Source organism: Hypanus sabinus, chromosome 11 (genome assembly GCF_030144855.1).
Source record: "Hypanus sabinus isolate sHypSab1 chromosome 11, sHypSab1.hap1, whole genome shotgun sequence".
Taxonomy (NCBI): domain Eukaryota; kingdom Metazoa; phylum Chordata; class Chondrichthyes; order Myliobatiformes; family Dasyatidae; genus Hypanus; species Hypanus sabinus.
The window spans coordinates 27,305,482-27,331,475 of record NC_082716.1 but is presented as its reverse complement, the minus strand read 5'-3'; the positions used below and the strand labels follow the sequence as shown (position 1 = coordinate 27,331,475).

At 42.1% G+C, this 25,994-nt stretch overlaps 1 protein-coding gene across 2 annotated transcripts in view; it reads right to left on the bottom strand.

Moving 5' to 3' along the window:
- The window catches only part of tie1 (tyrosine kinase with immunoglobulin-like and EGF-like domains 1), a 104,789-nt gene extending 78,998 nt beyond the window's left edge, over window positions 1–25,791 (bottom strand). For both annotated transcript variants that reach the window (XM_059983997.1, XM_059983998.1), the window contains exons 1-2: window positions 25,500–25,791; window positions 10–303 (exon numbers count right to left, since the gene is read on the bottom strand). In XM_059983997.1, the coding sequence (XP_059839980.1) occupies window positions 10–303; window positions 25,500–25,548 (343 nt within the window). In that variant the 5' untranslated portion in view covers window positions 25,549–25,791. The remainder of the gene's footprint in view (window positions 1–9; window positions 304–25,499) is intronic.
- Window positions 25,792–25,994: the final 203 nt, after the last annotated feature.

The window sequence follows — 25,994 nt, the reverse complement described above, 5'->3', positions numbered from 1 at the left end:
ACAGATTACCTTTAACGCTGTTAATAATTGTCACAACATGTGTTTTCTCCATTTGTCGTCTTGCTTCACAGTAGTAGATGCCCATCTGTTCCCATTCCTTACAGGTGCATCTCCCCAGAACACGATTGTGCTTCATCGGGTCTCGAACATAGCGAAACTTATTTTGAGTCACTTTAATTATTGAACTATCCTTTTCCATTTTAAGCTCCAATCCATCTGAGTGAAGCTCGCCAGACACACAAGAGAGGGGAAACTCATTCCTAGAATTGAGGTCAGTGATTAGGTAGACGTCCAAAATTGCTCCTGAATGAAGAAGTAAAAAAAAGAGAACAGAATAATTTTAGAATCTGAAATTCACCCCAAAATTCCTTAGAAATTCAGATCATATACTGTACACACACTCTGATATTAAACAACAACACACGCAAAATGCTGGTAGAACACAGCAGGCCAGGCAGCATCGATAGGGAGAAGCGCTGTCGACGTTTCGGGCCGAGACCCTTCATCAGGACTAACGAAAAGGAAAGATAGTAAGAGATTTGAAAGTAGTGGGGGGAGGGGGAAATGCGAAATGATAGGAGAAGACCGGAGGGGGTGGGATGAAGCTAAGAGCTGGAAAGGTGATTGGCGAAAGTGATACAGAGCTGGAGAAGGGAAAGGATCACGGGACGGGAGGCCTCAGGAGAAAGAAGGCGGGGGGAGCACCAGAGGGAGATGGAGAAGTATGTCAGGGATGGGGTAAGAAGGGGAGGAGGGACATTAACGGAAGTTAGAGAAGTCAATGTTCATGCCATCAGGTTGGAGGCTACCCAGCCGGTATATAAGGTGTTGTTCCTCCAACCTGAGTTTGGATTCATTTTGACAGTAGAGGAGGCCATGGATAGACATATCAGAATGGGAATGGGACGTGGAATTAAAATGCGTGGCCACTGGGAGATCCTGCTTTTTCTGGCGGACTGAGCATAGGTGTTCAGCGAAACAGTCTCCCAGTCTGCGTCGGGTCTCACCAATATATAAAAGACCACACTGGGAGCACTGGACGCAGTATACCACACCAGCTGACTCACAGATGAAGCGTCACCTCACCTGGAAGGACTGTCTGGGGCCCTGAATAGTGGTGAGGGAGGAAGTGTAAGGGCAGATATTAAATATACCTTTGAACAGAGAGTCATAGAGCTCTACAGCATAGAACAGACCTAGCCCATCTGGGCCATGCCAAACTCATAATTTGCCTATCCCAAACTGCAGTTGGACCATAGACCTTCATACCCCTCCTATCCAAATTTCTCTTAAATTCTGAAATTGTAATCTAATTCACCACTTCTACTGGCAGCTCAGTCCACACTCTCACCAGCCTCTGAGTGAAGAATTTCCCCCTTAAGCAGTTCACTTTTACCCCTTGAGCTCTGGTTCTAATCACACCCAACCTCAGCGGAAAAAAGCCAGTTTGTGTTTACACTATCCACATTAATCCCCTTATTATTTTGAACACCTCTATCAAATCTCCCTTCATTTTCCTACAAACTAGGGAATAAAGTTCTAACCTACAACTCAGGTCCTCAAGATTGGGCAATAATTTTCTAAATTTTCTCTGCACTCTTTCAATCTTATTCAATCTTTCCTGTAGAACTGCATGCAATACTTCAAATTAGGCCTAACCACTGTCTTGTGGAATTTCAACATAACATCCCAATTCAGTACATTGATTAATGAAGGCCAAAGTGTCAAAAGCTTTCTTTATGATGTTATCTAGTTGTGACATCACTTTCAAGGAATTATGGCTCTGTATTCCCAGCTCCCTCTGTTCAACTGCATTTCTTAGTACCCTACCACTCACTGTGCAAGACCCACTCTGATTGGTCCTCCCAAAGTACAACACCTCACACTTCTCTGCAGTAAATTCTATCTGCCATTTTTTAGCTCATTTTTCCAGCTGCTCCAGATCCTGCTGCAAGCTTTGATAGTTTTCCTCGTTGTTCACTTCACCCCCAATCTTGGTGTCATCTGCAAATTTGCTGATCCAGTTTTCTACGTTATCACCCAGATCACAAACTACAACGGACCCAGCACCTATCTCTGCAGCACTCCACCAGTCACAGTCCTCCAGTCAGTGAGGCAACCATCTACTACCACTCTTTGGCTTCTCCTGCGAAGCCAATGTTTAATCTTACTAACTGTGAATGCCTGGTGACTGAACCTTTTGACCAACATTCCATGCAGGACCTTGTCATAGGCCTTGATAAAATCCCTGTAGACAACATCCACTGCTTTCATCTACTTTCCTGTTAATTTCCTCGAAAAACTCTATCAGATTATTAGACACACAAAGTTATGTTGACTATCCCTATTCAGTCCCTGTCTATCCAAATACTTATACACAATAGAATACATTTCATAACTTACCGGCCTATAATTTCTTTGCTTATTCTTAAGGAATTATTTGAATAATGAAACAACATTAGCTATCTCCCAATCCTCCAGCACCTCAACCAGTGCCAAAGACATTTTAAATATCTCTGCTAGGGCTCCTTAATTTTTGCACTAGCCTCCCACAGGGTGCAAGAGAAAACTTTGTCAGGCCCTTGCTATCTTTTTGCTCTTAGTACCTCAGTAGAAGCCCTTGGGATTCTCCTTCACCTTGTCTACTAGAACAACCTCATGCCTTCTTTTAGTCCTCCTGATTTGCTTCATAAGCGTTCTCTTCTATTTCTTAAACTCCTCAAGTACCTTATTTGCTCTTTCCTGCTTATACTAGCTATGCATCTTGTTTTTCTTAACCAGTGCTTCAATATCTCTTGAAAAACAAGGTTCTCTAAACCCATTGCCCTTGCCATTTATTCTGACATAAACAAACATACCATGTACTCTCAAGATTTCATTTTTGGTTAAGGAGTAATAACTGTTCTTGAACCTAGCAGTGTGAGTCCTGAGGCTCCTGTTCCTTCTCCCTGATGGCAGCAGGACAAGAGCCCATGATCTGGGTAGTGAGGGGGTTCCTGATGACGGATGCTGCTGTCCAAAGACAGCGCTGTGTAGATGAGCTCAGTGGACGGAAGAGCTTTACTGGGGATGAAATTGGCCCTTTGATCTACAAATCTGTACTGACACAATTAAAACTAATCCTATCTGCTGATACATGGTCTACACCCTCCATCCCCTGCCTGATTATGTTCCCATCTCAATGCCTCTTAATAATACTATCATATCTGCTTCGACCAGCTCCCCTAGAGTATATTCCAGATACCTGCCACTCTCTGTGCTAAAAACAGACTTGCCTTGTAAAACTCTTATCAACTTTTTTCCTCTCACTTTGAATACAGACCCTTAAGAATAAGATATTCTGGACCTGGGAACAAGATACTGGCCGTCAACTCCATCTCTGGCTCTCAATTTTATAAATTTCTATCAGCTCACCCAGCAGCCTTTGATGCTCCAGAGAAATCAATCCAGGTTTGTCCAACCTTTCCTTATAGCTAACACTCATTAATCCTGGTGACCCTCTTATGCACCTAATCCAAAGCCTCCTCAATCTTCTTGTAGCATGGCAACCAAAACTGATAATGTGGCTTCAACTAAGTTTTAGGCAGTTATATCACAACATCCCAACTTTTATGTTCAGCATCTGAATGATGAAGACAAATATGGTGTATGCCTTCTTTGCCATCCTTGTGTTGCCATTTTCAGGGACCTACGGATTTGCTTCCAAAGATTCCCCCAAGTACATCAATGCTCCCGATGGTTCTATCATTTCCTGTGTATCTTCCTCTACTGTACATCCGACTTCCCAAAGTTCAACACCTCACATCTAGAGTCATAGAGCAATACTGAATGGATATAGGTCATTCAGTCCAACACGTCTATAGTGTTCATCCAGTTAGTCCCAATTTCTTGTCTTTAATCCATATCCCTCTCAGCCCAACGCATCCATATACCTACTTATCAGACTGCTGGAAAATTACACTGGCCTGGTAGTAATGGGAGACAAAGAAATAGCTTAAATAATTAATAATTCAACTTAATAATTAAACTTAATAATTCAAGAAGATTCAAGAAATTCAAGAGAACTGAAAAAGTCCAAGCATGCTGGGGAGCATAGCTGCTATTACTATGGAACAGGTGCTTGGGAAGCTGAGTAGTCTGAAGGTAGGTAAATGACCTACACAAGATGGACTATACCTAGGGTTCTGAAAGAGATGGCTGAAGACACTGTGGAGGCATTAGTAGTGACCTTTCAAGAATCACTAGATTTTGGAATTGCTCCAGACAACTGGAAAACCAGAATCAGGTTTAATATCACAGGTATATTTTGTGAAATTTGTTAACTTTGTGGCGGCAGTACAATATAATACATTCAGAAATGGGATGGCAGAGAGGAAGAACCTGTTCCTGAGTCATTGAGTGTGTGCCTTCAGGCTTCTGTACCTCCTTCCTGATGGTAGCAATGAGAAGAAGGCATGTCCTGCGTGGTGGATGTCCTTAATGATGGATGCAGCCTTTCTGACCTGGATACTATGGAGGCCAGTGCCCATAATGGATCTGGCTAACTTTACAACGCTATAGCTTATTCGATCCGGTGTCAGATGGTGATGCAGCCAGTTAGAATGCTCTCCATAGTACATCTGTAGAAATTTGCAAGTGTTTTTGGTAACCTGCCAAATCTCACACTCTCCTCTTGTGATCCCTCTCTGAGGACTGATGTGTGTTCCTTCATCTTACCCTTTCTGAAGTCCACGATAAGTTCTTTGGTGTTACTGATGAGTGCAAGGTTGCTTCTGCGACATCACTGAATAGCTGATATAGCTCACTCCTGTACACCGTCTCATCACCATCTCAGAATCTGCCAGCAATGGTTGTATCATCAGCAAATATATTGGTGGTGCTTGAGCTGTGCCTTACTACACAGTCATAGACGTAGAGAGAGTAGAGTAGTGGGCTAAGCACACACCCCTGAGGTGCACTAGTGCTGATTGTCAGTGAGGTAGAAAGTGCAAAAATGTCATTCCATTCTTGAAGAAGGGAGGGAGGCAAAAGACAGGACATTTTGGGTCAGTTAGAATGACCTCAGTGATTGGAAAAATGTTGGAGTCCATTATTGAGAATGAGGTTCTGGGGTACTTGGAAGCACATGATAAAAAATTGTCTGAAGTCAGCATTAGGGGAAATTGTCTGACAAATATGTTGGAATTCTTTGAGGAAATACCAGGAAAGATAGTAGCATTGATAAAAGATTGGCTGACTGGCAGGAGGCAAAGAGGGAGAAAAAAGGCGATGAGCTTATGACCTGGTAAGTGACAAGTAACGTTGGCTCTAAAAACATGTCAGGCAATGGAAATCTCTAACCTAGATACACACTCTCATCATTACTGGAGTTCCACACCATTAATACCTGTGGGTCAGCATTGTCCAGAAACTTGGATGGACCAGTCACATAACTATAAATGCAGGTCAGAGGCTGGATAATCCATTTCAAATTACTAATTTCTTGACATTTTAAAGTCTTTCCAACAAGCACAAGGCACAGGCCAAGAGTCTGATGGAACACTTCGCAGTTGGCTTCATGAGCACAGTTCCAACCGCTCCCAACTTCATCCAGGACAAAGTAACCTGCTTGACTGGCAAGTCATCCACAACCTATACATTCATTCTCTTCACTCCAAGTTGTTCCCATGTTTATCATCCACAAAATTCACTGCAATTACTCACCCAGGCTAGGCAACAGCCCTGCCCAGATGCACAGACCCTGTGATCAAATAGGACAAGGACCTCAGGTGCATGGAAACAACTTACAGACTGCTGTCCAAGTCAGATATCACCTTGACCTGGAGATATACATTACTGGTCATTTGCCGTTGCTGGGTCTAACTCCCTGTGCTTGCTGCACAAGAGCACTGTGTGAGTGCTTTCACAAGCAAAGCTAGCTCACCACCACATCATCCAAGACAGTGGGATAAGAAATGCTGGCTTTACCAACTAAAATATAAAATCTCAAAAAAATATAAAAAGGTGCTTGATTTGAATGTCACATTCTGCTCAAGTTCCAGCAGGGATAACAACTCTTTTCAGTTTATTTTGCAAGTCCTCAGTTCAAAACCCAGATGCGTGAGTTTTAAAATTCATAAGATTCTGAGTTTGTCATAGCTGCATAACTCATCATGATTCCCCCATGTTTCTCGTACATTTTGTATGGATATCGAACGGTAGATGTCATTGATGTGTTTATACTCTATTAACATTTACGCAAGTTCTTTAATAAAAGAAGCTTTTACTGAGATAACTGAGACAGACAAGGCATGCAACAGAAGTTTGATCAAGGGACAGGTGCGGGGGAATGGCTCAGAGGAAAAGTGTTGACATGAGAGACCAAGAGGGTGAGGGAAAAAGTTCCAAAGAGTAGGAGCTTGTATGAATACCCGTGAGTGTAAAGCAATCAAATATGGCAAGGGAGAAGGTATTTCTGGTTAGCTAACTGCAAAAGCAACTCAATTACTCTTCACAGATGCTGCATGATCTCCTGGGTGTTTCCAGCTTTCACTATTCTTCTGATTTCCAGCAAATTTGCTTATTCTTATTGTTTGCATCATTTTTCTGCGCATTGGATGGTTGACTGTCTTTTTTTTTTATATAAAATGGGGTCTATTGGGTTTCTTTTCCTGGTGGCTGCCTGTAAGGAGACATACCTCAAGGCTGTATAAAGCTTACATACTTCGATCATTGAACTTTGAACTGCAGTGCACCACCTCTCATGGTTCTGAAGTATACTTTTCCTCTCCTTTCTCTCTCACTGCCAGCACCGAGTGCAGTCCCAAATAACTTTGGCTTCCAATATATCATCAATGTTCCCTTCATTCTTACCAACTCTACCTTTCTAGTTCTAAAGAATGGTCATTAACTTGTTAATCTTGTTCCTCTCTCTGCAGATGCTGCCTACTTGCTGAGTGTTTCCAGTAACTTACATTTTAACTTTAATACATAACCAAGTGTCATATTCAAATGTTGGGGCAGAACTGTCACTCACTGACCATCTATGCCATGGGCCATGCTGTCTGCTGGGAAGCTGGCTCTCAGTTTACTGGGCTTCGGCCCTCTCTTCCCCCCCATTCCTGATGAAGGGTCTCGGCCCGAAACGTTGGCTACTCTTTTCTCACAGATGCTGCCTGACCTGCTGAGTTCTTCCAGCGTTGTGTACGTATTCTCTGATCCACAGCATCTGCAGTTGTATTTTTGTGTTCTCAGTTTATTGATTTGGCCTAGGGCAGCAGTGCACAGTACCCCAGGATCTTCCCAGTGCATGTGGCCATCTACACTGGCAGGATGACTTTGAAATCCAGTGGACTGTCAAAGAAATCGTTGGAATTACAAGACCATAACGTAAAGCAGTAGAAATAGGCCAGTCAGCTCTCCCACTCTGTTCTGTCATTCAATTGTGGATGATTTTGTTTTCGCAATCTCATTAGCCTGGCTCCTCCCTATGACACTTACTCCCTTACTAAATAAGAACCTATCAATCTCTACGTCTAGAGCTGTCGATGGCAACATATTCCATAGATTCACCAATCCTCTGGTTGAATAAATTCCTCCTCACTTCAGTTCTAAAGGGACGAACCTTTATTCTGAGGTTATGTCCTATGGTCTTAGACTCCTAAAAATGGAAAAATCCTCTTTATGTCCACTCTGTTGAGACCTTTCAGTAGTTAGTAGGTTTCAACAAGATTCCTCCTCATACTCCATCAAGTACAGGCCTAGAGGCATCACATGCTTCTTATATTTTAAGCCTTCCTTTTTCCAGAATCATTTTTGTAAACATTCTCTGGAGGTTCTCCAGGGCTGGTACATCTTTCCATAGATACAGGGCCCAACGTTGCTCACAACTTCAGTATCTTTGACTCTGAATGTGTTACAAATTAAAAATATAGACAGAGAGCTAAAGTTTTCTTTAAATTTTAAACATTTAAATCTATTTGATTAAATTAAATACAACTTTTGTCTTGGTACCTGATTTCTTCCATTCATTCCTATGGACTTGCGTTACTTAACATATAAAATTACGAAAGGGATAGATAAGATAGAGGCAGGAAAGCTGTTTCCACTGGTTGTTGAGATTAGAACTAGGGGACATAGCCTCAAGATTTGGAGAAGTAGATTTAGGATGAAGATGACAGGGAACTGCTTTTCCCAGAGAGTGGTAGGTCTGTGGAATTCTCTGCCCAATGAATCAGTGGAGGCTACCTCAGTAAATATATTTAAGACAAGGTTGGATAGATTTTTGCATTGTAGGGGAATTAAGGGTTATGGGGAAAAGGCAGGCAGGTGGAGATGAGTCCATGGCTGGATCAGCCACGATATTATTGAATGACAGAGCAGACTTCATGGGCCAGATGGCTTACTCCTGCTCCTATTTCTTATAACCTTAAACTGGATTTAATCTGGCCTAGATTCAGCATGTTGATTTTCACTGCCTGACAACTGGGGAGCACTGCCAGCACCAAAAGAAGTCCTCCAACATAGCACAACACAGGAGCCTGACAGCTGGCAGTCTGTTGAGTGGAAAGCAATGCTACTGTGGAATAGCACGGTTACAGTAGTTCCCAGCAACAGATCCATGTGAGTTATACTTGATCATCCCGAAACATCACCTGTTTACTCTTTCAAACACACGCTGCCCCGCCTGCTGAGTTCCTCCAGCATTTTGTGTGCGTTGCTTTGGATTTCCAGCATCTGTAGATTCTCTTCTGTTTGGGATTGCTTCAGGTTTTGCTTTGCTCTCAGAGGATGCTAACCCAGGACATGTTCCCTTCATAATACTACCAAAGAGATTTGCTTTACCAATCCAATCCAAAGAGGAGCTTCAAAGCTGATGGTCAATGTTTTACGAACAGCTTCTTTCACTCCGCCATCAGATTTCTGAATGGACAATAAACCAACCTGCGAACACTATCTCACTATTTTGCTCTCTTTTTGTACTACTTAATTTAAAAATTCTAAATACATTTCTTTTGTAATTTATAGTAGTTTTGTGTATTGTACTGTACTGCTGCAAAGCAACAAATTTCAATATGTTCCATGAGGGAATAAAGTCCTCAACAAGCACTTTTCCTTTGTCCCCTTCGCCTGCACATCACTGAGTTCCACACCCGCCACAATGTCAAGCTCTTCTTCTGTTGCCTCCGTCTCCAAGCCTACTTCTTTGGCAAGGATTCCACACACTGCACTGATGACGCCTTTTCCCACCTTCAACCCTTGGACTTTCTGCTCTGGATCTTTTCATTTCGAATTGCCGATGCATCATCAACTGTCTTGACTTCAGCACTCCTCTCTCCTCCTTGAACCTTACACCCCCCGGATCATTGTCCTCCACTCTCTCTGCACAGACCTGAGCTTATCATGAAACCCACAGGCAAAGGATGTGTTGTTGTGCCATACTGACCTCAACCTTGCTGAGGCCTGGTGGCAACTCTCAGCCACCTCCTCATAACTACCCCTTGAAGAGGACTTCACTTTGTACCATCAGAAAACTGTCTCCAACACTATCGCCGACCTCATCAACTCTGGAGAACTCCCGACCACTGCTACCAAACTCATAGTTCCCTTACTCCCCACTGCTCACTTCTACCTCCTACCCAAGATCCATAAACCGGACTATCTGGGTAGGCAATTGTCTCTGTTTGCTCCTACACAACTGAAATCGTGTCTTCATACCTCGATGGGGATCCTTCCCACCTACATCTGTGACACCCCTCATGCTCTTGATCTCCTCAGTAACTTTAAATTTACTGAGCCAGACTGCCACATTTTCACCATGGAAGTTCAGTCTCTATACAATTTTATCCTTCATCAAGAAGGCCTCAAAGTTCTCTGCTCCTTTCCTAACAAAAGAAACACCTGATTCACCTCTACCAATCACGACCTCTGTCTGGCAGAACCGGCCCTCACCCTCAACAATCCATCCTTCGGCTGCTCCCACTTTCTCCAGACTCGAGGGGTGTCCATGGTCACCTGCATGGGCCCAGCTATGCCTGCCTCCTTGTTGACCTTGTAGAACAGTTCATGTTCAAAGCCCTTTGGGGTAGTACTCCTCAAATCTTCCTCTGCTACACTGACAACTGCACTGGACCTAAAGTCAAGTTTATTAACTTTGCCTCTAACTTCCATTCTGCCCTTAAATTTACTTGGTTCATTTCTGACAACTTTCACCCCTTTCTCTAACTTACAGTCTCCATCTCTGGAGACAATCTGTCAACCAACATCTTTTATAAACCTATCGATTCTTGGTAGGTTGCCTTGCCTAGATCTTTCCCCTATCTTGTCTCCTGTAAACATGTTATTTCCTTTATTTTGTTCCTTTACCTCAGCTGCATCTGTTCCCAGGATGTGGCCTTACTTTTCAGGATGTCAAAAATGTTCTCCTTCTTCAAAGGACGGTGTTTCCCTTCCTCCATTGATGCTGTCCTCATTTGCATCTCATTCACTTCCTAAGCATCCAGACTCACCCCATTATCCTGCAGCCTTAAAAGTGATAATGAGTTCTTGTGCTTATCTACCAATACATCATCCTCTACAACTTCTACATCTTCAAAGGGATCCTACCACTGAACATATCTTTACCTCTACCCTCCTCTCCGGTATCCACAGGGATCACTCCCTCTGTAATCTCTTGTCCATTCATCCCTCTCCACTCACCCCCCTCCTGGCACTTACCTCTGCAAGCATCCAAAGTGCCTCACCTACCTATTCACCTCTTCCTTCACCCAGGCGAGGCAAAGCTTCATTTGCGTATCTGCTGGGGCTGTCTATTGTGTCTGGTGTTCCCAATGTGTCCTCCTCTACATTGGTGAGACCCTTCGTAAATTAGAGGTCTGCTCAACAAGCACCTCCGCTCCATCTGCCAAATGTTTCCCAGTGGCCAAACATTTTAATTCCCATTCTGACACATCAGTCCATGGCTTCCTCTTGTGCCATGATGAGGCCACCCTCAGGGTGAAGAAGCAACTGCTTATATTCCATCTGGGTAGCCTCATATGGCAAGAACAGTGATTTCTTGTTCCAGTAAAAAAAATTCCCTCCCCCTCCCTCCTCTTCTATTCCCTACTCCAGCCTTTTACCTCTTCTCACCTGCCTATCACTGAGGTCCCCTCCTCCTGTCCTTTCTCCTATGGGTCACTCTTTTCTCCTATTAGATTCCTTCTTCTCCAGCCCTTTACCTTCCCCTCCCTCTTGGCTCACCTAGCACCTTCTATCTAGCCTCCTACCCCTTCCCCCACCTTTTTTATTCTGGCATCTTCCCCCTTCCATTCCAGTCCTGAAGAAGGGTCTCAATCTGAAACGTCGACTGTTTATTCATTTCCATAGATGCTGCTTGACCTGCTGAGTTCCTCCTGCATTTTGTGTGTTTCTTTGGATTTCCAGCATCTGCGGACTTACTTGTACTTAATACATCAGTGATATTAAATCTGATTCTGATGTTTTCTGACAATTTAACTTGCACTCTTTGTTGGTAGAAAAATTTCCATCTTAAGGCTGTGTGATGCAGCTACACATCTACAGACTTACCCGAAAGAGCCTTCTGTGAATAAGGAATATTTGACTGACCTATCTATAATATCCTTTAGAAAGAAGCTTGGCTTACTTAATATCTCACTGATGCCATTCCGAAAGGAACTGTCTGGTCCATGCTCTGTTTATGTTTGTTGGAAAGTTTGTGACCCTCAGGTCACTAATGCGAAGATTCAACACACAGTTTGAAGAACACATCCTGTCCCATTGTCTACTGTCTCATTGTCTTTCAGTGTCAACTCAGTGTCACTGTGAATAAAGGACTGGACCTAAAAGCTTAAGTCAACTTTGTTGATGTTTGTTCTATGCTAAAACAATGTAAAACCATTCTTACAGTGGAGTAAACATGAGCTTGGAGGACCTTCTTCCAATTTATCTTGCCATCAGTCAGGCTCTTTGTAGTCCCTTCAAACCATCTTCCGATTAACTTTTTCCTTTCCAATGCTAATCATGACTGTTCCATTGTATACTGTATTACCCACTCAGTCCTACATTTTACCCTCCTTCTGGCTCTGCTGTCACTCACATTGCCCTCAACCCTGCAGCCATTTCTTCTCCCTTCCAAAGTTGGTGGGTAAGAGGTCACATTTTTCTTCCTTCAAAAAAAAGAATCAAAACTGCAGGTGCTGGAATCATAAAAGAACAGAAAATGCTGGAAATAGTCAGCAAGTCTGGCAGCACCAATGGAAAGAGACCCAGAGCTACCATCTCAACTTCAAAACCCATGACCCAAAACCTTCTGACCCGAAACATTAACACTGTTTTGCTTTCCACAGATGTTGCCCGACCTGTTTAGGTTAGTGACGACCACGCTGAATGGCAAAGCAATCTTGATGGGGAGATCGCCTAATCCTACACCTACTTACATGCATTTCTCTTGTTCGTGCTTTGTTCTCATCTTGATTTCCGACATTCTGCTTTTTTTTGTTCTCTCTTTCCATTCTGCCCAGAATAAGATATCTATTGAGAGTTACTTTTGGCCTAGTTATTTCCTTCTGCTTCCCTTCTGCCCTCCGTCGCAGTTTGGCACAAACGAAAAATGCCTCATAATCAGCTTGCATCGACAGAAACAATCACGGAATTTGCCGGCACCACTGGATATTTGGCTTCAGGCTTTACATATTTAGTAAGTAACAAACTGCGGATTCCACCTGAACTTCCACAAGCAGGGAATTTTAATTTCACACTTCTGATTCCTAGGTAGATCCTAGGGTTGGGTCCGATTTCCCAAGGGAGAAGAGTAGTTGTAAAAAGGAGGGATTGATTTGGTGTTGGCTGAATGAGTATTCTGTTCACCCCCCCCATCCCACACTCGTCCTAGGTACGTACATAGCTACGGTTACAAGAGACTACGGATCCTAGAACTTGGAGCAAAAAGTGAACTGCTGGAGTACTCAGAGAGTTGGGCAGCAGCTGTGGAGAAACATTCCCAGACGAAGAGGCTTGACCTTGAGGGAAGAGTCGAAATACCACTTCCCTCTGCAAATGGTGCCTGTCCCACTGAGTTCCTCTGTTAATTTGTTGTTTGCACATTTACATGGGCTCCCAGTAGCTCCTTATAAGAGCCCCCTTACTTCAGGATAATTCAGGCAAATGATATGAAATGATGGTTTTTTTTTAAAACGCTGTAGTGCAAAAAGTTGGCTTTTCAATGAGAGCAGCAAAAAATGTCAAGAAAGAGCATAAAAGGTTGATCTTATGGGTATTCAAGGCCAGAGTGATGGGGAGTGGTCAGTGGAATAGGAGTCAATAAGTGATGGCACGAGGAGTCATTATAGAAACATAGAAAACCTACAGCACATTACAGGCCCTTTGGCCCAAAAAGCTGTGCCGAACATGTCCTTACCTTAGAAATTACCTAGGGTTACCCATACCCCTCTATTTTTCTAAGCTCTATGTACCTATCCAGGAGTCTCTTAAAAGACCCTACCGTTTCTGCCTCCACCACTGTCGCCGGTAGCCCATTCCATGACGAAGGGTCTCGGCCCAAAATATCGACTGTACTTCTTTCTATAGATGCTGCCTGGCTTGCTGTGTTCCACCAGCCTTTTATGTGTGTTGCTTGAATTTCCAGCATCAGCAGATTTCCTCGTGTTTGCCCATTCCACGCTCTCACCGCACTCTGTGTAATAAACTTACCCCTGACATCTCCTCTGTACCTACTTCCAAGCATCATAAAACTGTGCCCTCTCGTGCTAGCCACTTCAGCCCTGGGAAAAAAGCCTCTGACTATCCACACGATCAATGACTCTCATCATCTTATACACCTCTATCACGTCACCTCTCATCCTCTGTTGCTCCAAGGAGAAAAGGCCGAGTTCACTCAACCTATTCTCATAAGGCATGCTCCCCAATCCAGGCAACATCCTTGTACGTTATGACAGGAAGAAGGATGAAGAGGTACACGAGTCTTCAATAGCTATTATAGAACCATACAGCTCAGAGATGTGCTTTTTTGACCCACCTTGTTCATGCCAACTATGATGCCTATCTGCACTAATCCAATTTACCTGCATTAGGCTCATTTCCCTCTATCCTACCCAAATATCTTTTAAAGGTTATTCCAGATATTCGCCCTCATTTCTGTGTGAAAACCCTGCCTCTCAGATCTCTTTTAAATTTCTCCCCCATTACTTTAAAACCATGTCCTCTGGTTCTGGTCTCCCCTGCCCTGTGGTAAAGATTCTGCCCCTCAAAACTTTATAAGGCCACCCCTCAGTTACCTATCTAATTTAAAAGTCCGAACCACTTAAAGCATTTGTAAGGGGAAAGTGAAATTCAATATGGGATAAGAATATCAGCAACTGGATGTGTCATACAGCATGGAAACAGGCCCTTTGGCCCAAATGGTCCATCCTGACCCTTCTAAACTAGTCCCGTTTGTTCACATTAGGCTCATAATCCTCTGAGCCTTAGCTATTCATGTAGCTGTCTGAGTACCTTTTAAATATTCTCAATTTACTTACCTCAAACACTTCCTCTAGATCTCACTTGCCCAGAATTAGCTGGAAACTGACTGTTTTTGCTTTACATTTGGTAAGCTGTTGGCTAGGGAAGGAGGGGACCTGACTGTTGTTGCAATACTTGTACATAGATTTGCACCTAGTGATCTGGGTTCAATCCTGGCCTTTGTTGCTGGCTGTTTTGAGTTTGACTACTCTCCCTCCAGGTGCTCCACTTTCCACCTACCTTCCAAATACATGTGGGTTGGTAGGTTAATTGGTACATTGCCCCAAGTGAGTGGGAGCATATGGGTAGAGTTGATGGGAATTTGGAAGAATAAAATGGGATTAATGTGGAATTAGTGTAGTTAGGCGTTTGATGGTAAGCACAGATTCAGTGGGTCAAGGGAACCGTTTTTATAAAAACTTAGAAAACCTACAGCACAATACAGGCCCTTTGGCCCACAAAGTTGTGCAGAACACGTCCCTACCTTAGAAAATACTAGGCTTACCTATAGCCCTCTAATTTACTAAGCTCCATGTACCTATCTAAAAGTCTCTTAAAAGACCGTATCGCATTCACCACGGTTGCCGGCAGCCCATTCCACACACTCACCACTCTCTGAGTAAAACACTATATTCCATCTGCCACTTCTTTGTCCCTTCTCCCCGTCTATCTGCCCATCTGCAGTCTCCCTGCTTTCTCAATATCAATTACACCTTCCCCTATCTTCACATCATTTGCAAACTTGGCCACAAAACTATCAATTCCGTCAATGAAGTCATTAACGTGTAGAGAGAAAAGAAGCAAACCCAACACTGACTCCTGTGGCACAAAACTATTCACCAGCAGCCAACGAGAAAAGGTCCCCTTTAGTCCCCACACTTTGCTCCCTGCCAGTCACACAATTTTCTGTCATGTTAGTAACTTTACTGCAATAACATAGCCTCTTATCTTGTTATGCAGTCAGCCTCTTGTGCAGCATCTCGTCAGAGGCCTTCCAATGCTATGTCTCCTCTTTCTAAGGATTTGATTTCATTTTTTTAAAACCAACAGAGCCACCCCATCTCCTCTGCCTACCTACCTGTCCTTTCAATTTACAAACGTTTGTAATACCAAGCTCCCAAATGTGATCTTCTCTTAGCCACTGCTCAGTGATACCCACAACATCATAGCTGCCAATTTCTAACCGTTATTTTGCATTCAAATATAACACCTTCAGTGCTGTATTCATCTCCTTTGTCAGCTTTGCCTCCACGTTACCAGACCTTATGCTGAGTGATTCAATATTTCTGGGATAAATCACATTTATCAGATTCAAATAAGACATAAATAATATGAGGGAAATACTGTGACTGTCAAAAAAGCCAGATAAATTCGGCATCGACTAGAAGGGCTGAAAGGCCTGTTTCCACACGGTAGCACTTAATGATTCTAAAAAGGTCACCGAATTTAAACATGAGACAATAGCAAAATGGACACTTTATACATTGATCTGAATTATATAACAACAATTGTGAACACTAATTACAAAGTGAAATGTATATACATTCAGGCAGTGAAGAAAGCTAATGGCATGCTGGCTTTTATAACAAGAGGAATTGAGTATAGGAGTAAAGAGGTCCTTCTGCAGCTGTACAGGATCCTGGTGAGACCCCACCTGGAATATTGTGTGCAGTTTTGGTCTCCAAATTTGAGAAAGGACATTCTTGCTATTGAGGGAGTGCAGCGTAGGTTCACAAGGTTAATTCCCGGAATGGCGATTCTGTCATATGTTAAAAGATTGGAATGACTGGGCTTGTATACACTGGAATTTAGAAGGATGAGAGGGGATCTGATTGAAATATATAAGATTATTAAGGGATTGGACACGCTGGAGGCAGGAAGCATATTCCCACTGATGGGTGAGTCCAGAACTAGAGGACACAGTTTAAGAATAAGGGGTAGGCCATTTAGAACAGAGATGCGGAAAAACTTTTTCACCCAGAGAGTGGTGGATATGTGGAATGCTCTGCCCCAGAAGGCAGTGGAGGCCAAGTCTCTGGATGCACTCAAGAGAGAGTTAGATAGAGCTCTTATAGATAGCGGGGTTAAGGGATATGGGGAGAGGGCAGGAACGGGGTACGATCAGCCATGATCACAGTGAATGCCGGTGCTGGCTAGAAGGACCGAATGGCCTACTCCTGCACCTACTGTCTATTGTCTACATTTCTTTTAGATCTCAAAAATATTTGGCACTCCACAACGGACCACATTTCTTTTAACTTTAACAGCATTCATCTGTACACAAAGTGAAAACAATATTCTATATTTAAAGTGTCACAGTGCTAACATCATTTGTCCTTCATCAGGCAGACACTGCAGTGGTTGAAATTCCAGGATTAAATCTAGGACGCACAGTAAATGAGCAGGATTAGACTGTTCATCCCATCAAACTTACTCCATGCAATTTGATCTTGGGCAAACTACAAGATATTCATGTCATGTTGTTGGATGGCCTTAAAATCTATTGGTTGTAGGCAGAAGATGATGACACATCACAACGGCAGTGAAGGCAGAAGGCTTCAGCAGTGAAGAGTTCTGAGTCATCTTGCATTCTATGCCACTGGACCTTGATCCCGGTCTGTCATGGACTGTGTGGTGACTGACCATGCATCGGCCTCTCTACATTAAACAGAGTCACACACAGGTGTTCTCTGATAAGGGATTTGACCCAACTGCTTTGGAGAACGTTATACTCGACTCAAGTGCTCACTCTGCTATACTCATTGAGACTGTAAGATAAAGGAGCAGAATTCTGCCAGAGTCAGCTCTGTCATTCAATCAGGCTGATTTTTTTTCCAGCCGCATTCTCCTACCTTCTCCCTATAACTTTTAATCATATTACCAGTCAAGAACTTGTTAATCCCTGCCATAAGCACATACAATGATTTTACCTCTACTACTCTCTGTGACAAAGAATTCCATGGATTCATCAGAGTCAGAATCAGGTTTATTATCACCGGCATGTGACATGAAATTTATTAACTTAACAGCAGCAGTTCAATGTAACACATAATATAGAAGAAGAATAAAATGATAATAATAATTAAATCAATTAAAGTATATATATTGAATAGATTAAAAAGTGTAAAAAAACAGAAATATATATTTAAAAAGTGAGGTAATGTCCATTTAGGAATCAGATGGCAGAGGGGAAGAAGCTGTTCCTGAATTACTGAGTGTGTGCCTTCAGGGTTCTGTACCTCCTACCTGATGGTAACAGTGAGAAAAGGGCATGCCCTGGGTGCTGGAAGTCCTTAATAATGGACACCACTTTCTGAGACACCACTCCTTGAAGATGTCCTGGGTCCTTTGTAAGGTAGTATCCAAGATGGAGGTGGCTAAATTCACAATCCTTTGCAGCTTCATTCAATCTTGTACAGTAGCGACCCCCCTCCTCCCATACCAGATAGTGATGCAGCTTGTCAGAACACTCTGGCTGCATCAGCATCTGGCTGAAGAAATTCCTCATCATAATTTTAAATCAATATCCATGTTGGACATCCATAGTCATGCTGGAAAATTTCTTTAAATTTGAAACTTTGCATCTGAAACAATTTGTATCTTATCCTGAGACTTTGACTCCAGGTGCTTTTGTTTAGCTCTAGACTCTATCCAGAAGTGGTTGACTCAGCATTCTCTCACAAGCTTACAAAAATGTGCAGATGCTGGAATCTGAAGTGATGGCATCCTGCTGGAAGACATCAGCAGCCCAAACAGCATCTGTAGAGGGACAGTCTACATTCCAGCTTGAGACCCTTCATCGGGATTCTTCATTGACTGTTCATTTTGCTTCACAGATGCTGCCTGACCTGTTGAGTTCCTCCAGCAGTTTGTTCTTTGTTCCTGTAAAAATTTGTAGATTTTAAATAATCACACCTTTCTCTAAACTTTAAATGTCAGGCACACAGTTTACACAGTTCTTTCCCATTAAAAAAAAGTTATCCAACAGACTGAATCTTCACTGAAACTATTTAAGACAAGTTGCCTTGGTAAGGGGAACAGGACTGTGAAAAGTACTCCAGATGTGGTCTTAATTAAGTGTATTGAGTATATGCAACACAAATGTTTTTTTACAATACCTATGATATAAAATCAACATAGTCTCCTGACCTGATGGCATGAATATAAATATTTTCTTCTGATATTAAAAAATTCCCTCCCATTCCCTTTTTCTTCTATTCCCCACATTGACCTCTGACCCTATCACATCTCTGTGGGTCCTCTCCTTCCCTTTCTCCTATGGTTCACTCTCCTCTCCTACCAGGTTCCTTCTTCTTCAGCCCTTTATCTTTCTAACCCACCTGGTTCCACCCATCATCTCCTAGCTATCTTCTTCCACTCCCCCCACCTTTTTATTCTGAAATCTTCCCCCTTTCCTTTCCAGTCCTGAAGAAGGGTCTCAGGCTGAAATGCAGATTGTTTATTTATTTCCATAGATGTTGCTTGACCTGCTGAGTTCCTCCAACATTTTGTGTGTTACACTATATAATTGAGTTATTATCAAAATATCAATATAAGTAACTGAATAACGTGGAAGGAATTGCTCAGAGGCAGACACATTGAAATAGCATAATTTTGGACCATTATAGTGTGGTCTACAGTACTGAAGAGCTTCAGGAAAAGGTTTTGAAAAAACATTTTAACAAGTGTTTTGAGGGCTTTTGATTCAAGCATTGCTGCAGATTAATTCATTGACATGGCTCAGAATATGCAGCAGATGACGTAACTCCCTAGACCTAAAAAGCAATGTCTGAACATCCTTTTGGGTGTTAGAACATAGAACATTACTGCATTCTAGTAAATTTTCCCTCTAAAGCTTCCACATCCTTCCCATGATGAGCCACCAGAACTGAACACGATACTTCAAATGTGGTCTAACTAGAGTTTTATAAAGCTGCAACATTACCTCATAGTTCTTGAATTCGATCCTCTGACTGATAATGTGCCATATGATGAGACCATATCTCCTTAACCACTCTATCAACTTGAGTTACACTTTTGAGAGATCTTGGCTGTGGACCCTAAGATCCCGCTGTTCCTCACACTGTTAATAATTGTCTTTAACCCTCTATTCTGCCTTCAAGTTCGACCTTTCAAACTGCCGCAATGTCAGGTGTGGAGGACATGATGTAATATAGAATGGCAAAATGGCTGGAATCACCAACCCTTCAGCTTTTATGCAACCTTTGGAAATGTCAACATCTTAAATAGGATACAAATGTTTTATGATAACCTGTTTCATTAACTTTTTTTATATAATAGAAGTTGATGTCCCTTACACCCCACCTCTATGCGGCTTGCTGTGCCATTGATTAAGATCACAGTTAATCACATGCTTTATTTTTTTTAAATAATTTTTTTTAATTGAATTTTCAAATAGGTTACAGAAAGAAAAAAAAATTATCAACCCTTCCCCCCTCCCCTTAACCTCTCCCCCCTAACATATCTCTATAGAAAAAAAAAGAGAAGAAAAAAGAAAGAAAAAAAAAAGAAAGAAAGAATGGCTGGATATCGGAAGATCCCCACATGCTCCATGGAGTTCATAATAGCTTTAATATGTATATTTATTTATTTCCCCAGATAACCAATAATTTTATCTTTGGAGCACCTATATACTTAATCCTATCTTTTGTAAATAAGGGCGCCACATTTTCAGAAATATTTCATATTTATCTCTTAAATTATAAGTAATTTTTTCAAGTGGAATGCAGCTAAAAATTTCATTCTTCCAACAATCTATACTTAAGTATGAATCTGATTTCCAAGTAACTGCAATAGCCTTTTTGGCTACTGCCAATGCAATTTTTATGAATTCTTTCTGATATTTATTCAATTTAGATTTCGATTTTATCCCTTCAATATCACCTAGTAAAAATAATGTTGGATTATGTGGAAGTTGTATTCCAATAATTTGTTCCAGTAAAACTCTTAAATTTGTCCAAAAAGGTTGAATTTTAAAACAAGACCAAGTAGAGTGTAAAAAAGTACCAATTTCTTGATTACATCGGAAGCATTGATCAGATAAATTTGGGTTTAATTTATTTATTTTTTGTGGTGTAATATATAATTGATGTAAAAAATTATATTGCACTAGGCTTAGCCGGACATTTGTTGTATTTGTCATACTGTCAAGACATAGTCTTGACCAATTTGTTTCTTCAATTTTAATATTCAAATCAGTTTCCCATTTTTGTCTTGACTTATGAATTCCTTGTTTAATTGTCTGCTTTTGAATCAAACTATACATACAAGAAATAAATTTGTAATAAATATGTAATGTGTTGTGCACCCTGGTCTGAAGAAAGATGGTTTCATTTGGCGGTATCCATGTATATGGTTGAACGACAATAAATTTGAACTTGGCTTGAGATATCTGTCTTCTATAACTCCATCCCTACATCTTCAGATCTCTCAGCATTCATCAGTCAATTCTCTATTACACTTGAATAAACTCAGTGACTTGGGCACCCACAGATTTCGATAAAGAGCATTGCAAAGATGTATACTAGTTTGCTTAAATAAAATTTCCCCTTATCTCAATCATCAATCCACCTTTCAAGGCTGTCTCCCTTGGTTCTATTATCTCTAAACGAGGTAGCAATCTTTCAGACGCTACCCTGTAAATTTCTCCCAGAATCCTGGATGCGTAAAAAGAAACCCAGCTCTCATTCTTCTGAATATCAATATTACCCCAGCTCCAGCTCAAAAACAAACCACTAGAAAAAGAAACAAAAAGACAAAACTCAGTGGGAGCAGCATTTTTGGTGGGAAGCGTTGCTTGATGCTTTAGGTTGACCAGGAATGGCTTCCCCCTTTTGTATTACCCCTCAATGATGGAAACAATCTAGTGTTTTTCCCAGGCAAATAGGCCCTTCCCCAGTCATGCAGAATTCAACTATAAACAACACCTTACATGTAATCTCACCACGGACTTGTTGAGCAGAACTATTATTCTGCCTAGTTCCATCTACCTGCACCTGGATCATAGCTCTCCATACCCCTTCCATCCATCTCCTCCTCGCTGATGTTCAACACTGGTGCACCTCAGGGGTGTGTGCTTAGCCAACTGCTCTACTCTCTATATACCCATGACTGTGTGGCTAGGCACAGCTCAAATACCATCTATAAATTTGCTGATGATACAACCATTGTGGGTAGAATCTCAGATGGTGACGAGAGGGGGTACAGAAGTGAGATATGCCAACTAGTGGAGTGGTTTTATACCAACAACCTGGCACTCAACATCAGTAAGATGAAGGAGCTGATTGTGGACTTTAGGAAGGGCAAGATGAAAGAGCACATACCAATCCTCATCGAGGGATCTGAAGTGGGGAGAGTGAGCAGTTTCAAGTTCCTGGGTGTCAAGATCTCTGAGGACCTAACCTGGTCCCAACATACTGATGTAGTTATAAAGGAAGCTATATTTCATTAGGAGTTTGAAGAGATTTGGTGTGTCAATAAATACAATCAAAAACTGTAGATGTACCATGGAGAGCATTCTGACAGGCTACGTCTCTGTCTGGTATGGAGGGGCTACTGCATAGGACCAAAAGAAGCTGCAGAAGGTTGTAAATCTAGTCAACTCCATCTTGGGTACTAGCCTACAAAGTACCCAGGACATCTTCAAGGAGCGGTGTCTCAGAAGGGCAGTGTCCATTATTATGCACCTCCAGCACCCAGGGCATGCCCTTTTCTCACTGTTACCATCAGGTAGGAGGTACAGAAGCCTGAAGGCTCACACTCAGCTGTTCAGTAACAGCTTCTTCCCCTCTGTCATCCGATTCCTAAATGGATATTGAACCCTTGAACACTACCTTACTTTCAAGATACATATTATTTCTGTTTTTTGCATGATTTTTAATCTATTCAATATACATATACTGTAATTGATGTACTTATTAATTTTGTTCTTCTATAGTATGCATTGTTTTGAACTGCTGCTGCTACTAAGTTAACAAATTTCACAACGCATGACGGTGATAATAAACCCGATTCTGATTCTTATCCAAACTTCGGTTAAATGCTGAAATTGAACCTGCTGGCAGCTCATTCCACATTTTCATAACCTTCTGTTTGAAGAAATGCCACACCCCCCACCATCCTCTTAAACATTCCACCTTTCACCCTTAATCCATGACCTCAAGTTCTAGTCTCATCAAAATTAGTCAAAAAGTAGCTTTAAGAGGCTCTATAACTCCAAGCTAGTCAGGAATGATAAATGATAATTGTGCACCTGTCCATCCAGATCACCTTGTGATCTTAACAGCCATAAGACCATAATACATAAGTGCAAAAATAGGTCATTCAGCCCATTGTGTCTGCTGCTCTATTCCATCTTGGGTGATTTATTATTCTTCTCAACCTCATTCAAGTCATGGTATGGTCATGCCAAAAACAATGGTGCAAGACCCGACTCTGCAGGTCTGGTAGCATTTGTGAAAAGGGAAGCAAGGATAATGTTTCAAGTCAATGATCTTTCAATAAAATGGGGGAGATGTTACAAGGGGAACATGTTGCAGAGAGGCGAGCAGAATCGGAAGAAAGTAAGGTCTGATAAAGGATCTCAGACCTGAAGTAATAACTCTGTTTCTCTTGCCACAGATGCTGCCTGATCTGCTGAACTTTTTCTGCTTTTATTTCAATTTCCAGAATCTGAACTGTTCCTCTCACTGTTACTTGGAGTTCTGTGATTTAGGCAGATACTAGGAGAGATTGAAGGACATAAGTGCTGCTATAGTCAGCTGAAAGAGGGTGGGCAATATATGTCCACAGTGACCACACCTAGGGTAGGATGAATGAAATCTGAAGTATGAGAAGAGTGTAGAGAAAGGAACATAGTGTGGAGCTATTGGCCAAGGTTCCATGTACTATGGTTTCTGAGTTAACTGCTAATTATAAACACGAGGAATTCTGCAGATGCTGGAGATCCAAAGCAACACACGCAAAATGCTGAAAGAACTCAGCAGGTCAGGCAACATCTATGGGAAAGATCAAACAGTCGAGTTTCAGGCCAAGACTCTTTTTCAGAACCGGAAAGGAAGGGGGAAGACTCCAGAATAAAAAGGTGAGGGGAGAGGACGGAGGATAGCTAGAAAGTGATAGGTGAAGCCAGGTGGGAAGGAAAGGCAAAGGGCTGAAGAGGAAGGAATCTGATAGGAGAGGAGAGTGAGCGACAGGAGAAAGGGAAGGAGGAGGGGACCCAGGGGAGGTGATAGGCAGGTGTGAAGAGGTAAGAGGCCAGAGTGGAGAATAGAAGAGGGAAAGGGAAAGAGATTTTTTTTAAAAACCAGAAGGTGGAAATGATATTCATGCCATTAGATGTGAGGCTACCCAGATGGAATATACGGTGTTGCTCTTCCTCCCTGAGGGTGGACTCATGATGGCACAAGAGGGGTCTATGGGCTGACATATCAGAATGGGAATGGGAACTGGAATTAAAATGTTTGGACACTGGGAAGTTCCACTTTTGGTGGATGAGCAGAAGTGCTCTACAAATTGGTCCCCAATTTACGACAGGTCTCACCAAAGTAGAGGAGGCCACGCTGGGGTCCTGAACATAGCTGAGGGAAAGGTGAACGGGCTGGTGAAGCACTTTGGCCATTTGCAGGGATAAGTGTCAGGAGGAAGATTAGTGAGAGAGACAAATGGACAAGAGAAACAGGGAGGGGGCAATCCTTGCGGAAAGTGGAGAGATGGGTGGAGATAAAGATACGTTTGGTGGTAGGATCCATTTGGAGCTGGCAGAAGTTGCGGAGAATGATGAGGCTCGTGGATGGCAGGAAATGGACAAGGGGAACTCAATTGCTGTTAAGGCAGCGGGAAGATGGGGTGAATGTGGATGTCTAAAAATGGAGAAGATAACGGTTAGGGCAGCATCAATGATGTTTGAAGGGAAATCCAGTTTTTTGTGGAAGGAGGACCTCTCTCATGTCCTGGAAAGGGAAACTACACAGGAACAGATGCGGCAAAGATTAGATAACTGAGAAAAGGGGGTAGGAGTTTTACAGAAGTGGGAAGAGATATGGTCAAGATAATTATGGGAACTGGTAGGTTTATAAAAGATGTTGGTCAACAGTTTGTCTTCAGAGATGGAGACAGAGAGATCCAGTAAGGGGAGAGAGGTGTCAGAAATGGACCAAGTGAATTTAAGGGCAGGGTGGAAGCTGGAGGCAAAGTTGATGAAATTGACAAGTATAGCATGGGTGCATGAAGCAGCACCGATGCCGTTGCCAATGTAGTGTTGTTTCTAGCAAAATCCCGATTGCTTAGTTGTCAATGGGGAGCATTTTTATTACTAATAGCTTTTCCTAATTTATTTTCTCTAAGTGGACCCTTTGGTCAGATTTGCTCTGAATGACCATCTGTTGCCTTAATTAGCAGGCATACTCAATTAAATTAGTGTGCCAACGTTACCCCAGTGGTTTATGTACCTCAGGACAGACTACTCACAGCCAGATTAGGAAATAAAAATTGCCCGAGAGCACACTTCTGAGTACCTGCACCACTGAGTACTCACCTATAGAGGGGGCATCTCTCTGTGGTACCTGTATTCTGGCCGTTTTTAAACATATACTTCATAATTACTAAACTAACAGTGAAAACAAACAAAACTCTCCGGCACAGCCTCCTATTTTGTTTTCTCTAGAAGATATACTTCCTAATAACGTCTCTCTAAAACTTTGCACCCTCAGTTTTCCGCAGCTATAAACTGGTAGACGACTGTGCGCGCAGTGTAGCTTCGTGCAGACCTGTTGGAATATTTAATCTCCAAATAGCGGGAGTCTCGGACAAGAGACCCTACCGCCTTTTAACCCGTCCACCGGAACTTTAAAGCCATCTGTGAATAATACGTTCCAAGTATAAAGTTAGCCCGTCTTTACTTACAAAAAATGCGATAAAATAATTTAGCTTGAAATGCATCAAAAACATTGAAACTAATTGAAACTCTTTGGAAGACTTACCCGTTATGTGAAAGGAAAGTGCCAACCTGTAGAGATGGAACAAAATCATTTTGCGCTGTAAAATGCCGAAAGAATATCCAGGGGTTTTGAATCAATTCCTGATGGAAAAATCCTAGCAATCCCAGCAAAATACCGATTGCCGAGTTTTCCTCTTTCCGCCCAAGAAACTCGCCTTGAAGCAGTTACTTTAATTAAGACTAGTTAAAGCGAGTCTCTTTTGGATAGATATCTCTAGCAATGAGATTTATTTCCATTTTGGGGATTACTTTTTTCGTTGTCCCCTTTGCTTCTCTTCGCCGAAGTTTCTGAACTGAGAGAACAGAGGAAAAGCGTCACTTGTACTAATGAATCGGGGTGATTCACGAGAACTGCATTAGATCCGCCGGAACATCACTGGAATACCCACTCCCCAGCTGTTTCACAGCCAAAAAAACACCTCGTTGCCCAGTCATTACTCAATTTTAATGTGACATCTATTTAAAATTACACATCAAC